Source organism: Microtus pennsylvanicus, chromosome 10 (genome assembly GCF_037038515.1).
Source record: "Microtus pennsylvanicus isolate mMicPen1 chromosome 10, mMicPen1.hap1, whole genome shotgun sequence".
NCBI lineage: Eukaryota > Metazoa > Chordata > Mammalia > Rodentia > Cricetidae > Microtus > Microtus pennsylvanicus.
In genome coordinates, this window is record NC_134588.1 from 106,881,907 (window position 1) to 106,894,445 (window position 12,539).

The 12,539-nt window shown below is 42.4% G+C and overlaps 1 protein-coding gene across 1 annotated transcript in view; it reads left to right on the forward strand.

The window, feature by feature from the left end:
• The window catches only part of Ush2a (usherin), a 663,496-nt gene that overhangs the window by 385,158 nt on the left and 265,799 nt on the right, over nt 1–12,539 (forward strand). Inside the window, 1 exon segment of the mRNA XM_075987373.1 lies at nt 10,749–10,928. Within this exon segment, the coding sequence (XP_075843488.1) occupies nt 10,749–10,928 (180 nt within the window).

Sequence of the window (12,539 nt, forward strand, 5' to 3'; positions counted from 1 at the left end):
AAACATATGCTTACACATCCTGACCATCAGTCAGGATGGAATGGAGCTACCTGTATGAGCCACCTTAATGTCAAAAGAACCAGGTCACCGCATCCTGATTCAGGCTGTATAGGCCTGATTGTTGTTAACAACTGAGCAACTTCAAACTCTCTGACCTTCAAGACAAGGTAGAAATAGGCTCACATTTTTGGGCCTCCACAAGTTGTGGCAGTGAATCCAGTGTCTTGGGAAGCTGTGGGGAGCTAGAGTTGTATGCACACAGATTCCGCAGGCAGCGTCACCCAGACAGACTGCACACAAGACAGCAGACTCTGGTAGGAGGATACCACCATGCAGTGGCCCTGGAATATCACAGCTCTGCTTCTGGATCGACAATTCTAGAGCAATCTAAAACCATTTCCAGCCATTGGTTCTCCATAAAGCTTTGCCATCTACAGGTGGGAACATCTGATTAGCAAGCTGATGGCCACAGACCCTTCACCTTCCTCTGTGGCCTTTCAGCCACAACACACCAGCGAGAAAACTCAGATCCCCATAGAATGAAACGATGTTACTGGCCACTTGCCTCCTGTGGGATGAGCATCCTGTCTTGATGTCTCGATCTTGCTCTTGATGGATGATGATTACAACAAAGGTTTTCATTACTCTGTGCTTTTGGTTTTTACCATCTAACGAGTTTCAACTAGCGTGTTTACTAAATACTTAATAAGGATTTTTGTTGGTTTATTTGTAAACAGAGATGACTTTTTGCTTCCCAGTCACCCAGACCTGAATGATCACATAAAAACTATATTAATTACACACTGTATGGCCAACAGATTAGGCATATTCTCAACTAGTTTTTATATCTTAAATTAACCCATTTCTATTAACTGTGTATCACCACGAGGTTGTGACCTACCAATAATGTTCTGGCATCTTTCTCCCTTAGTGGCTATATGACATCTTCTCAACTCTGCCTACTCTCTCTGTCTCTGTTAGGATTTCCCAACTCTGCTAAGCCATTGGCTGAAACAACTTTATTCATCAACCAATAAAAGTAACACATATACAGAAGGACATCCCACATCATTTATTTGCTTTTGTTTTTGTTTTCTTGGTTTTATTTCTGGTGTTCCTCTGTCTTTGAGATTTTTTTTCTTTCATTTTATAAGGTGATTGTTGTGAAATAATCTTTTTGTACAAGACAAAGATGTGTCACTCTGATTGGTTTAATAAAAAGCTGAATGGCCAATAGCTAGGCACAATTTTCAGGCACAGAGGATGCTGGGAAGAAGGGTGGAGTCACCAGCCAGATGGAGAAAAAGCAGAATGAGGAGTACAGAGTATAGATAACCAAGTCACATAAAAGAATTTAATTAAAAGAAATAGGGTAATTTAAGTTACAAGAACTATTTACAAACAAGCTTAAGCTCTCCGCAGAGCTTTCCTAGTTAATAATAAGTCTCCATGTCATTATCAGGGAGCCCACGGGCCCGATGAAAAAGTTCAAGTACGGGTGATTTTCTCGCCACTGGTACCCCAGGCTACGTGATAATTTCACCTTTTTAACCTTTCTTTTGGGGCAGCTCTGATGTTCTGAACTTGAGTGTTTGCTAAGCCCTGCTTGTCTCTTAATGGCATACCTGTTGCTTGGGAGGATAGCACGAGGTAGAGATTACAGAGAGTGACGGACAGAACCTGTATAATTTAGTTCATTCTGACATCCAATTGCGTGTTCTCGAAGGAGGCACCCACTGTCACCTCCTGTGCATCTCTAATTCCTGGACTCTTGGATTCTCAGCCAGTACAAAACTCAGCAGGAAAAGCAGCCCTGACTCCACCAGACAACCAGATTTGTCTGACTAGCCTCCCACCTCTGAAGACTCTCTGGTTGAATGAAGAGGCTAAGCAAGTTTCTCTTCTCAATGGAGAGGCGAAGCATGACCTCAGTGTTTTCCTTAGTTTCTGTATCTGCTATGTGAGTGGTAAGCAGCTCTGCTGTTTAGCACAAAGGCTTGTCTAAACTGCCTTCTACATCCAAGTGTCAGAACGACTGCCCTTCCTCTTCTCCTTCCTTCCTCTTCTTACTCTCTCTTTCTTTTTAAGATAGGGACTCACTGTATAGTCCAGCTGCCCTTGAACTCACTTTATATCCCATGCTGACCTCAAATCCATGATGGTCCTTCTACCCTAACCTGCTAAACATTGGAATGACAGGTATGTGTCACCAGGCCTAGCTACTCCATCTTTTCATTTTTCTGACTGCCTTATCAAAACCTTTAGTTGCTTTGTTAATGTTATTTTTGTTCTTCGGTTTTCTTCTGATTTGGGTAAACATTTGGGAAGGGTGGGAGACTTTGGTGATACTAAATTTATCATCCTTTTCTCCCAGACAAACACATTTGAGTTCACAACTGATTTCCAATTCTCTCCAGCAAGATAATTTGCAGTCACATGTTTAGAAACTTACACACAGATTGGAAGGTGCATCTGTGATCCCCAGTTCTTGGTCTCACGCCCTTGTGAAAAGCCTTCCTCTTACTGTGGTCAGAATCTATGACTTGCTTCTAACCAGCAGAATGGAATGAAGGAGTTGGGGTGTGACTCTGTGGGCTTGCTGAAAAAGATCAGAAGTCATCTTGCTGGGAAATGATGTCTTTGACATTGCAAGAGGCCATGCTGGGGACACCCAACAACAGTGGAGAGACTATCATGGCGATATCTGGAAGGAAAGCCTCACTAACAACAGCCAGTGACTGACAGCAACCGCCAGTCTAACACTAGCAAGAAACCAAGGCCCTCAGAACAGGCAGTCTGCAAAGTTCACCTCCTACCAACCTGCACTGTTAGGAGGATTTTTTTCTTTAGAATCTAGAAGTGGGGCTTCTGTCCCAGCAACACCTTGATGGTCCTTTTTCTGGGACCCTCAGCCCAAGAGCTGGTGCAACAAGACTTAGAGAGACAGTGAGGTCCTGCACGAGCTCTGAGCTGCTCCTGGTGGCGGTCCTGGTGCATGACAGCAAGGCACAGGAAGTATAGGAGCCCTGGAAGCATGACTCCCAAGGAAAACGGAGAGAAGTCCTCAGAAAAACTATACAATCCCCACCCAAGGCTACACTCCCCACATGGCTGCTGTCCTTAAACTGACAATGATTTGCAAGCACATATAAACCCTCACAGAAAAAGTCAAAATTCTTAGCTGCCCTGGAACGGCAGTTGGGTAATGGCCAGTGCTCTAGGATCAGGAATGGCAGCTGGATTTTCCAACCAATCACAGTGGCACAAAAGGTTCAGAGCCCATATGTTCAGTGTGTGGAAAGGATGCAGGGACTCCACCAGGAACATTCTGGTGACAGAATGTTTGTGTACACCCCCACCGGTGTATAAACTGAAGGTCCCAAACTGTGCCTCCAAGGACTCTTTTAATGACTTAAGACACTTAAAAGGCAAGTGTCATAGCCCTGCTCATGTGCTGGAGAAGCGCCAGATAGGACAGGGTGTGTTGGAACACAGCAGAGCCACTGTTGCGCTCACCCCTGAGCAGCTTGGCGTGTGTTTCAGAGGCACTTCCATTGCACTGATGAGGTAGTGTGCGTATCTATTCCCCATCGGAGCAGTGTCACACCGTGGAGTGACTAATTTAAAGAGCAATCAAAGAAGTAGACCTTTTACCTGATGGCAACTAATTAAAATCACATAGAATAATCACAGTAGTGGTAAGAAATCTGATGTATTCAGAGGGCGCTGTCCTCGAAGGACTAAGAGGTTCCCAGGCAAGCCCTTTCTTCCTCCTTTGAAATGTTCTGTTAAGGAGAAAGAGAGTTAGCAGGGGTATGTGGAAGAGTTTGGAGGGAGGAAAGGGGAGGGAGAAATGAGGTAATTATATTCTAATGCCAAAAGAGAAGAAAAAAAACAAAAGCTGCACGCTAAGGAAGCAGAGTGGTTGGCCACGCACTTGCCTAGCATGTAGGAAGAATAACCAGGTCTGGCAACTCTTGGCTGTGATTCCAGGACTGTGAAGCTGCTGGCAGAAGGGTCAGAGTTCAAGCCCACTGCCAGTGACATCACAAATTCAAGACTACTGGGGGAGGGGGAAAGAAATGAAACTCAGTCAAAGAATGGAAAAGAGAGGGGAGGAGGATAAAGGAGAGGGGGAGGAGGGAGGCAGAGAGACGGAGACACACACTAGCTAGGTTGTTTCCGATGAGTATTTTGTATGTTATTATCACATCTTTTTTCCTGGCCAGAGGTTGATGCGTCCATACATAAGTTACAAACTGAACTCCCAGCGCCTTTGAGATTCCCTCTACCCAAAGGCCTACAGCTTGGTGAGACAAGGGGAATACACTTTGTGGGTAAAATAATCTAAAATAATGTCTCCGGGAAGAAGCAGCAAAAGCATAACCATGAGCCATTGCTGTCTAGAGTATCCTGGCACCCTGAGCACCTTCCCAGTGCCGGCTCACCTTGCTACCGTGATCTGCAATACCGTCTTCCATGCCTGACTTTTGTGGGGTGGGGTCCTGGCAGGGGGCTAAGGCATTGGGATGGATGGAGTACAACACCTCTAAAATTGAGACCTCAAATGGTAGAAACACAGCTCTTTTTTTTTTTTTTGTAACTGGAGATAGGAAAATTAGTTAGCACCTTTCCTACCTTGAGGTTTAATTGGATTCCGACAAGGCCGGTCTGAAGCAGCACCAAGAGCACCAAGAGTGACATATGTATGAAATCATCACAAGGAAACAAGACTGGGCTTGGTTTGTTCGCTGTCATTTCTCATTACGGTCTCTGTCTGGAGGATGGATTCATGTTGTGCCATTTTCTGCTCTCGTTACCGTTTTTTTTTGTCACATGAATAAGATATCAGGTGTTAATGCCTGGCGTGCAGTATCGGTGTCTGATGACACCGTGTGCGACTGTGCTGACCTTTGCAATATTACGTATTCTGATTGGTGGTTCGTCTTCCCTCTTTCCTACAAGTTAATAAGGCTGTAAAAAGGAAGAGAACAGAAATGGCCAGCCAGTCAAATTATAGAATATTGAAAAGGTCAGAGCAGTACAGCACAGAGGAAAAAAAATTATGGAATATATGGCGCATTAAAATTTTTGTGACAATGAACATTACCAGAATGAGAAAGGATACCCACTTACATGATTTCAATCAGGAGACTCCCAGAGGATGCTATCCCAGGACAGTAATCATCTTTACGTCTTCCATATGACATACAAAAATATCTACTTATGTTGGTTCTCACTTAACAAAATACTTTCACGGACAATATTCTGGTATTCGACAAATAAGAACACTGAGGTTTTCACCTGAGAAAATTGGCATTGATGCAGATAGCAATTTAGCAGGACTTTGTAATGAAGCTAGGAACAACAAATAAACCTGTTGGCCACATGAGCGCACTGTGATTATCTCCTCCTCTACTTCCTTTTTCCTGCAAAAACAGGAAAGTAGAACTAGACGACATAGTATATTTAAAGACTCATCAAAATCTGGAATATCCTGAAAAATCAGTGGGGGGTCCTGTTTTTAAACAGTTTGATTTATTTTTATTTTTTATAAAAATGAATATCTTGCCTGTATATGAGTCTGTATACCATGTCCATGCCTTTGCCTGGTACCCAGGAAGCTAGAAGAGGATGTCTCATTGCCAGGAACCAGAATTACAGTCAGTTATTAGCTCCCAGGGGTTCTCTGTTTAATTATGTGGTTGAGGGACCTGAAAATGTCTCAGTAGTCAAGAGTACATAAAGTTCCCAGCGCCCTCCTTAGAGGAGCTCACAGATGCCGGTAACTCGAGCTCTAGGAGAACTAGGAGTTCTAACCCAGAAGGGTTAGAACTCTAGGAGTTCTAACCCTTCTGCACACCCATGCACATACCCACACATACACACATGAAAACAACAGTAACAATAAGATACCAGTTCCACAATCTGTACAAAACTCTTACCCTCCTTAGGATATAATATGACTGTTTCTAGTCCCTGCATCATCAATGAGAGAGACACAGAAGGAGAAGAAAACGCGAACTCAGAAACGAGGAAGTTATTCTTATCTTGGATGGCATAGTGATCAATGATAACTCACCTTAAAATTCCTTCCTGCATGCATTCGAATTTCTTATACAGCAGTTGCATCAGATTTTGTAGCCTTTGAAGATCGGTCTTGTTTGTTTGCATTATACCCTCTCTATATGGCTACTGTACTAACAGAGTAAACATTTTACAGCCCACAGCCAGAGTCTAAAGCTTTACCAGTAAGAGATCCAGTTACGTTTGGAAGCAAATGAGATGACTTGTGATCATTACCCCCAAGAGCAGCCTAACAGCTGGGCTGGAGAGATGTCTCAGCCTATAGAGCATCTCCTGCTCTTGTAGAGGACCCAGGTTCCATTTCCAGCACCCATTTGGTGGTTTATGGTTATCTATAACTCAAGGTCCAGAATCCAGTGCCTTCTTCTGACCTCTGTGGACATCAGGCACATACATGGTACACAGATATAAATACAAGCAAAACACTCATACACATAAAATAAATTTTTAAAAATAGCATAACTACAAATAAAGCTCTCAGACTTCAACATGTTGAGGAACTGATCATTCAGTGATTTCTGGCTCCTGCGCTAATACCCTCACTAAGTAGGTTTGGGTGCAACTCATGTGGGTACATTTTCGTGAGATGGCCCTAAGTGACTTCAGTGGGGACAAGCCCTGGATTATTGCTAGCAAAAGCCCATTCTAGTTCACCCTCATTGGGCTTGAAGCCTAGTACCTCGTGTCAAGCATGGATTGGAGGAGGCACTGCTAAACATCGTGATGACTCAAGTTCAGAGCCTGGTGAGCTGTGGTTCCCAAATCCAGAAACCTGAAGGGACCTGCACCGCCCACTGTCACTCCTGCACAGCGTGGGCCAAGTCTGGCAAACAGAAAGGTATTTTTTTCTGTGACAGAAGGTGCTTATCTCCTCAGACTTCCTTAGCTTCGCTTTTGAGACTGAACCAATATGGTTGCACCTTTCCTGCCCACGGAACATTATGGCCAGGCAGAGGGAAATGGGAAGGTGCAGCTCAGCACACAGGGGCAGCCCAGGCTGTGCATTTTAACAAACTATTCCCTGTGTCTAAGAGCCCCAAGTCATCAAGCTGAGAGCAAAGAGGGGGCCGGGTGATGGGTCGGATAAAGAGCTTTGACCTGTGGATCCACACTCGGTTCTGAATCCGAAGGGGTTTGAACTTCACAGAGAGTGGAAATCCCGACTCTCTCTCCAGGAAGTGTGAACTGAGCCATGTGTTTGTGGAAGCTTGAGAGTAGACCACACTCATTCATCTGCATGGCTCCTGAAGATACACGTGTTCGTTTTTTTGAGCTGAGCAAAATGGTTATATAATTGCTTCCTTCTCATAATTATTGAGTAATTATATACTTCTTATAATTACTCAGTAATCATTGTTCTATAGCTAGAAACTAGCATTACAACTAATTGTATAATTACCATGTATTAATGTCGTTATATGGCAAACTTGGAATAAAGTGGTACTTAATATATTTCTCTCTGCCACGCCATTTTCAGAGAAAAACAGAGGAGAGCGTCTGGTTTATGGATCAAAAATTGCTTCCAATACAAACAAGCAAACCAGATGAAAGAATGACACCCCCACCAGGATTTTGAATATGTATGTGCCCTTGTGTTCATAACTGGCTAGAAATAGGTAAACTTGGGCTCTCGTGACATAATTATAGAATTTTTTTGTGTTTTACAATTTTCAATCTTTTATAAGATGCGCAAATGATACAACTTCCTTGGCAGATGAGCGACTGCCTGTGTCTGTGTAGGGTAAGGTGACCTGGTTTTGGGATTTTACAGCTAAGCGTGTAACATCAGCAATGGTCATTTGAGCCATAAGTAAAAATGCTTCTAAACAGAACTGGGCATCCCAAGACCTGGAGATATGCCAATACGATCATGTGATTATGCTTAGACAAGAATCAGAAAGGACCTGCGGTCTTTCTCAGTAGACTTCTCGGGGGCAGGTGCCACATTTTATGCATTTGGATGTCATCTCATGGACAGCAAAGGCTTCTTACACACAGTTGACACTCAGCAATTGTCAGTCAAATCAAGTCACAAAGCTAGCCATAAAGAACCTCCAAATGCTAAAATAGCATCGCTCAGAATGAAATTGAATGAACCCTTAAAAGCTGCCTTGAACACTCTGTGGGCATGCATTGCACAGGTGTCAAGATAAAGTTTCTATTCCCATTTTGGACTTGATGTCACCCTGTAAACTTAGAATATTTCTTTATTGAAAACAAATAGCAATTATGCTTTTCAGGGTTCTAGTCAATGAACCCTGTTTATTTTCTTTGGAATAACCATCCCTTTGCCTACATCAATCTCAAGATCAAAATGACAAATTATTTGAGATTCTTGTGGCCACAGAAAATACTTAACTGTGTATGCTTTGTCACAATAAAATTTTCAGCTACTTCCTTCAGCCTGAAATTATTATAAATATATCCTATGTATATGCCTAGTTTTATCTACCCCACCCACATTTCATAAAATGACCACACCCTAACCAACTATAAGACTCCTGCTGGTTCTAGGACAACATCATGGCATGGTCAGATTTGTGTTCATCACTTAAATGAGCAACAAAGGATCTTGATGATTAAGACATAGTTAGTGATCACCAAGAAAACAAAATGCCAGATGCTTATACCTTAACCACTTGCCAATGCTCAATATTTGTCTTGCAGATATAATTTGTATGGATTATAGCAAGAAAAAAATCAGCAGAAGTCCTTACTATTTTGTTCATTGTAATGAGAGAGTGGGTAGATGTGTTCACACGGCAGCTAATCAAACTATATACATTGACAGGCCACACATGCAATGCTCACCGCTCAGCTTTATGTTCTTATCCTAAGAAGCCCAAGTAACTCCAGTAGCGTGTGGTTTTGAGCAGATATTTCATGTTGACTGCAGGAAAGTGAGACCTTGCTGGCTTTCATGGTGGCTCTGTATGAGATCTCTGTGCATGAGCTCGAGCTCAGAGATGGAGAGCTAGACACTCAGGAACATTAAGCGTTCTGGAAGAGGGCCCATTGCTCAAAGGGCAGGAGGACAGGTTCTAACCCAGGGCTTGCCAAAAGTCAGCAGGCATTCTTTGTACTTTTCCTGCTGATCTGTGAGGATATATTTCTACAGATAGTTTAGGCATTCAAATTTCTTTACAATATAAGATTGCTTATATCAAGTGGCTATCTTTTGGATTTTTTAATCAGACAGTATGCTATTATTGATAGGTCTGGCAAATACACTTGTTTCCCCCTCTATATCCAGTATCCTGGTGGCTTTTACTCATTTTTTCAAAACTGTTGAAATAAATGTATAACTGGAAATATTTTGACAAAGGAAGGCAGCCTGATTGACTAATTAATGATCTTTAAATAGTTCTTTGCCTTGTGTTTTAAAGAGTACTAACACATTCCTATATTGACAAAAAATAAAAACAATGTCTCCCGCATGTATACTTTAAAAGTATATCTTTTGAAGTATATGTCATAACTTTAAACTCTGTTCTCATTTTAACTCTAATTTTTAGCTCTCCCCCGGCTCTCTGTTTTACCATGAATGTTTGTAGACAGAAGTTTCTGTCCCACCCAGTCCCACAGTCATTTACTCCCAAAAAAAAAAACCACACAGAGGCTGTCTGACCTATTAGTTCAGGCTTATTATTAACTAACTCTTACAATTTAAGTTAACTTATAATTCTTGTCTATGTTTAGCTATATGATTTGGTACCTTTCCTCAGTGAGGCATTCTCATCTTGCTTCCTCTCTGTCTGACTGGTGACTGACCCTCTGCCTTCCTCTTCCAGAATCCTCTTAGTCTGGTTGCCCCACCTATACTTCCTGCCTGTTTCCTGGCCAATCAGTGTTTTATTAAACAAATATGAGTGAGAAATCTTTATAGTGTACAAAATGATTATCCCACAACAACTATTAGTATGTATGCAGGGTTTCCAAAGAGAGGAGTCATTATATCCAGGGTGCAGCATTTCTCTATGTCCTACCCAGACAGGGATGTGGTGTGGGCTCACCAGGGATGTGAAAGGATGGAGATGGTGGGACATGATGAGGGCACATGGGGAGCGATTGCTTTATGCAACCAGGTGGCTTCTGCATCTGCTAAGAAAGATAGATACAGATGTTCCAGTCAAAATGGACACATCTGGCAGTCCACCAACAGCAACTATTTTATGATATTCTGACCAATCCTAGTTTAAGGAGACATGAACTAGAAAGGGGCCAGGCTAACACTCAAGCAGGGTGAGCAGAAGATGGCGTATGTTAGAGTGTGCTATCTAGAATCAGAACCATTTCATTGGGAGACATCACTTCCTTCTCTATGTATATTAATGAAAACTCAAGCATTATGAAAAATAAAAAATCAAGGGATACATTTTTATATCTGGATAGTTTTTATTTGTATGCATGGTGCTTGTTATATAAGGTCATATTGTCTTTGCCTGTCAGGGCAGTTTATGTCCATGATCTGTAGCTACTCACACAGCCTGCATTTTCTCCATAGCGTAGTGAAGTGAGTGTAGACACTAACTGGGACACAGGCAATGTCTCACAGGTGCTGCTGTGATCATTCAGCTTGGCACTGCATCTTCATCAACCCAAGAAAATACTCAAGTAAGCAAAGAAAATACTCATTAAATGGAATTTTCCTCTTCAACCAGGAGGTGGTAACTACACCCTCCTAAGTGGCACAAAAACCATCCTCAGCAGTGAAGGGAAACATCTCTGGATGCTGGTTCACGACTTGGTTTTTTGTTCACACTACACGGTCCAAGTGAATGCTTCCAACAGCCGAAGCAGCATCCTCAGTGACCCTGTGTCTGTTGAAATACGTCCAGCGGGTGAGTTTGAAAACTGCTGTCAGCTTTCTGATCTTGTACAGGAAGCCTAGAGCTGAGTGACTATGGGACACTTTATTTTAAAACAGAGGCTCAGCTGTAATTCTGAATGTTTGGGCAGTTTTGTCTTTTGAAAACTCATTATTTATATTCTTTTATTGCTTTGATGAGTCTGTTTTTATTCTTCTTATAGTATGTGCTTATGTGTGTGCATATGTGTGTGCATGTGTGTGTGCATGTGGTATGTGTATGTATGTACATTCATGTCTGTTTATTTGTGTGTGTGAATGTATATGTGTGTGCACATGTGTATGTATGTATTTTTGTACACAGGTATCTCTGAATATCTTTACCTTAAAAACATTAGTAAATGTGTTTATTTGTAATTCGTTGTTTGATGGTTTTGTTTGTTATTTGTTTCCTTGTTTTTTTCAACTTGTCAAATTTTGTTAAACTTTTTTAGTTTTGACAACATATGTCTAAGGAGATGTTTGGGAAGGCATCAGTGTTCAGGAGTTATTGGAGAATCGTGAAAAAGTACAACCCTTTTGCCCCTCCTTAGAACATACGGACAATATCACATTTTAAATCTAGGTCCTCTTTGGAAGGGTCGGCAAGTGGCCGTTACAGTAGCGGCTCATCCACACACTGAATCGCCTTTCCTGTGTGAAATGCAGTGCATTCTGGGTATGTTTATTTTAAAATATTTCTATTTAAAATTGATGCCGTTTAAAATAAGCATAATTATCCTAAAATGTGCAGTCGACTGCACCCCATGTTCTAACTATTTGTGAGGTCTCAGTGGTAAGAAGACATGTCTCCCTCAGATTGGTATTCACAGCTCCTGAACGGGAAACGGGCTACAGAGTAGGAGAACGCGGCTCAACTGGGTCTCCCTGTGTGGGCTTTCTGAACCTACTCAATGACCAGGCAATGTCTGTCCTGCCCCCAAACTTTCAGCACCAAAGAACTTTAATAACTATGTGCTCCATGGACAGCATTCCTACTGACTTAGAGCATTCTCGGTTCCTAGCAATTCAGTCTGTGTTCACAAAGGAGCTCACTTCATGCATTGTCTGTGCCTTTAAGCCTGTGTGTTCTAAGAGGATGGTGTGTGTGTGTGTGTGTGTGTGTGTGTGTGTGTGTGTGAGAGAGAGAGAGAGAGAGAGAGAGAGAGAGAGAGAGAGAGAATGACTCAGTAAAATAGCACATTTTTATTCTCACTCGATACACGCGTGAGGGTGTGTTTGCCCATGCAAGGATCAATGTCACGGAAACAGGGGCAGCTACGTCATTGCTTCGCAGGTGTGTGCTGGAGCTGAGGCTCCACTGTGACCCACAATCTGGGATTAGTGTGCCATCGCGAGTAAGTACCCGGGAGTCCAGATTCGGGAGGTGACCCTTCACCCAGAGAGGAAGCGGTGCCTTTAGAGACAGAGCGCGTGTCACTTTATTGCCGCCATTAGGACTTATTTTCTCCCGTCATTAGATTGTTGTTGATTACAATTAAGAAACTTGCCGCTTTGAAATGATCTTTTTTATGACCTTGTGGCAGTTTAAAGGTGATAGCTCATTGATTAAATAGGTTTTAGTTCATGCTTCCTCTTACCTAAT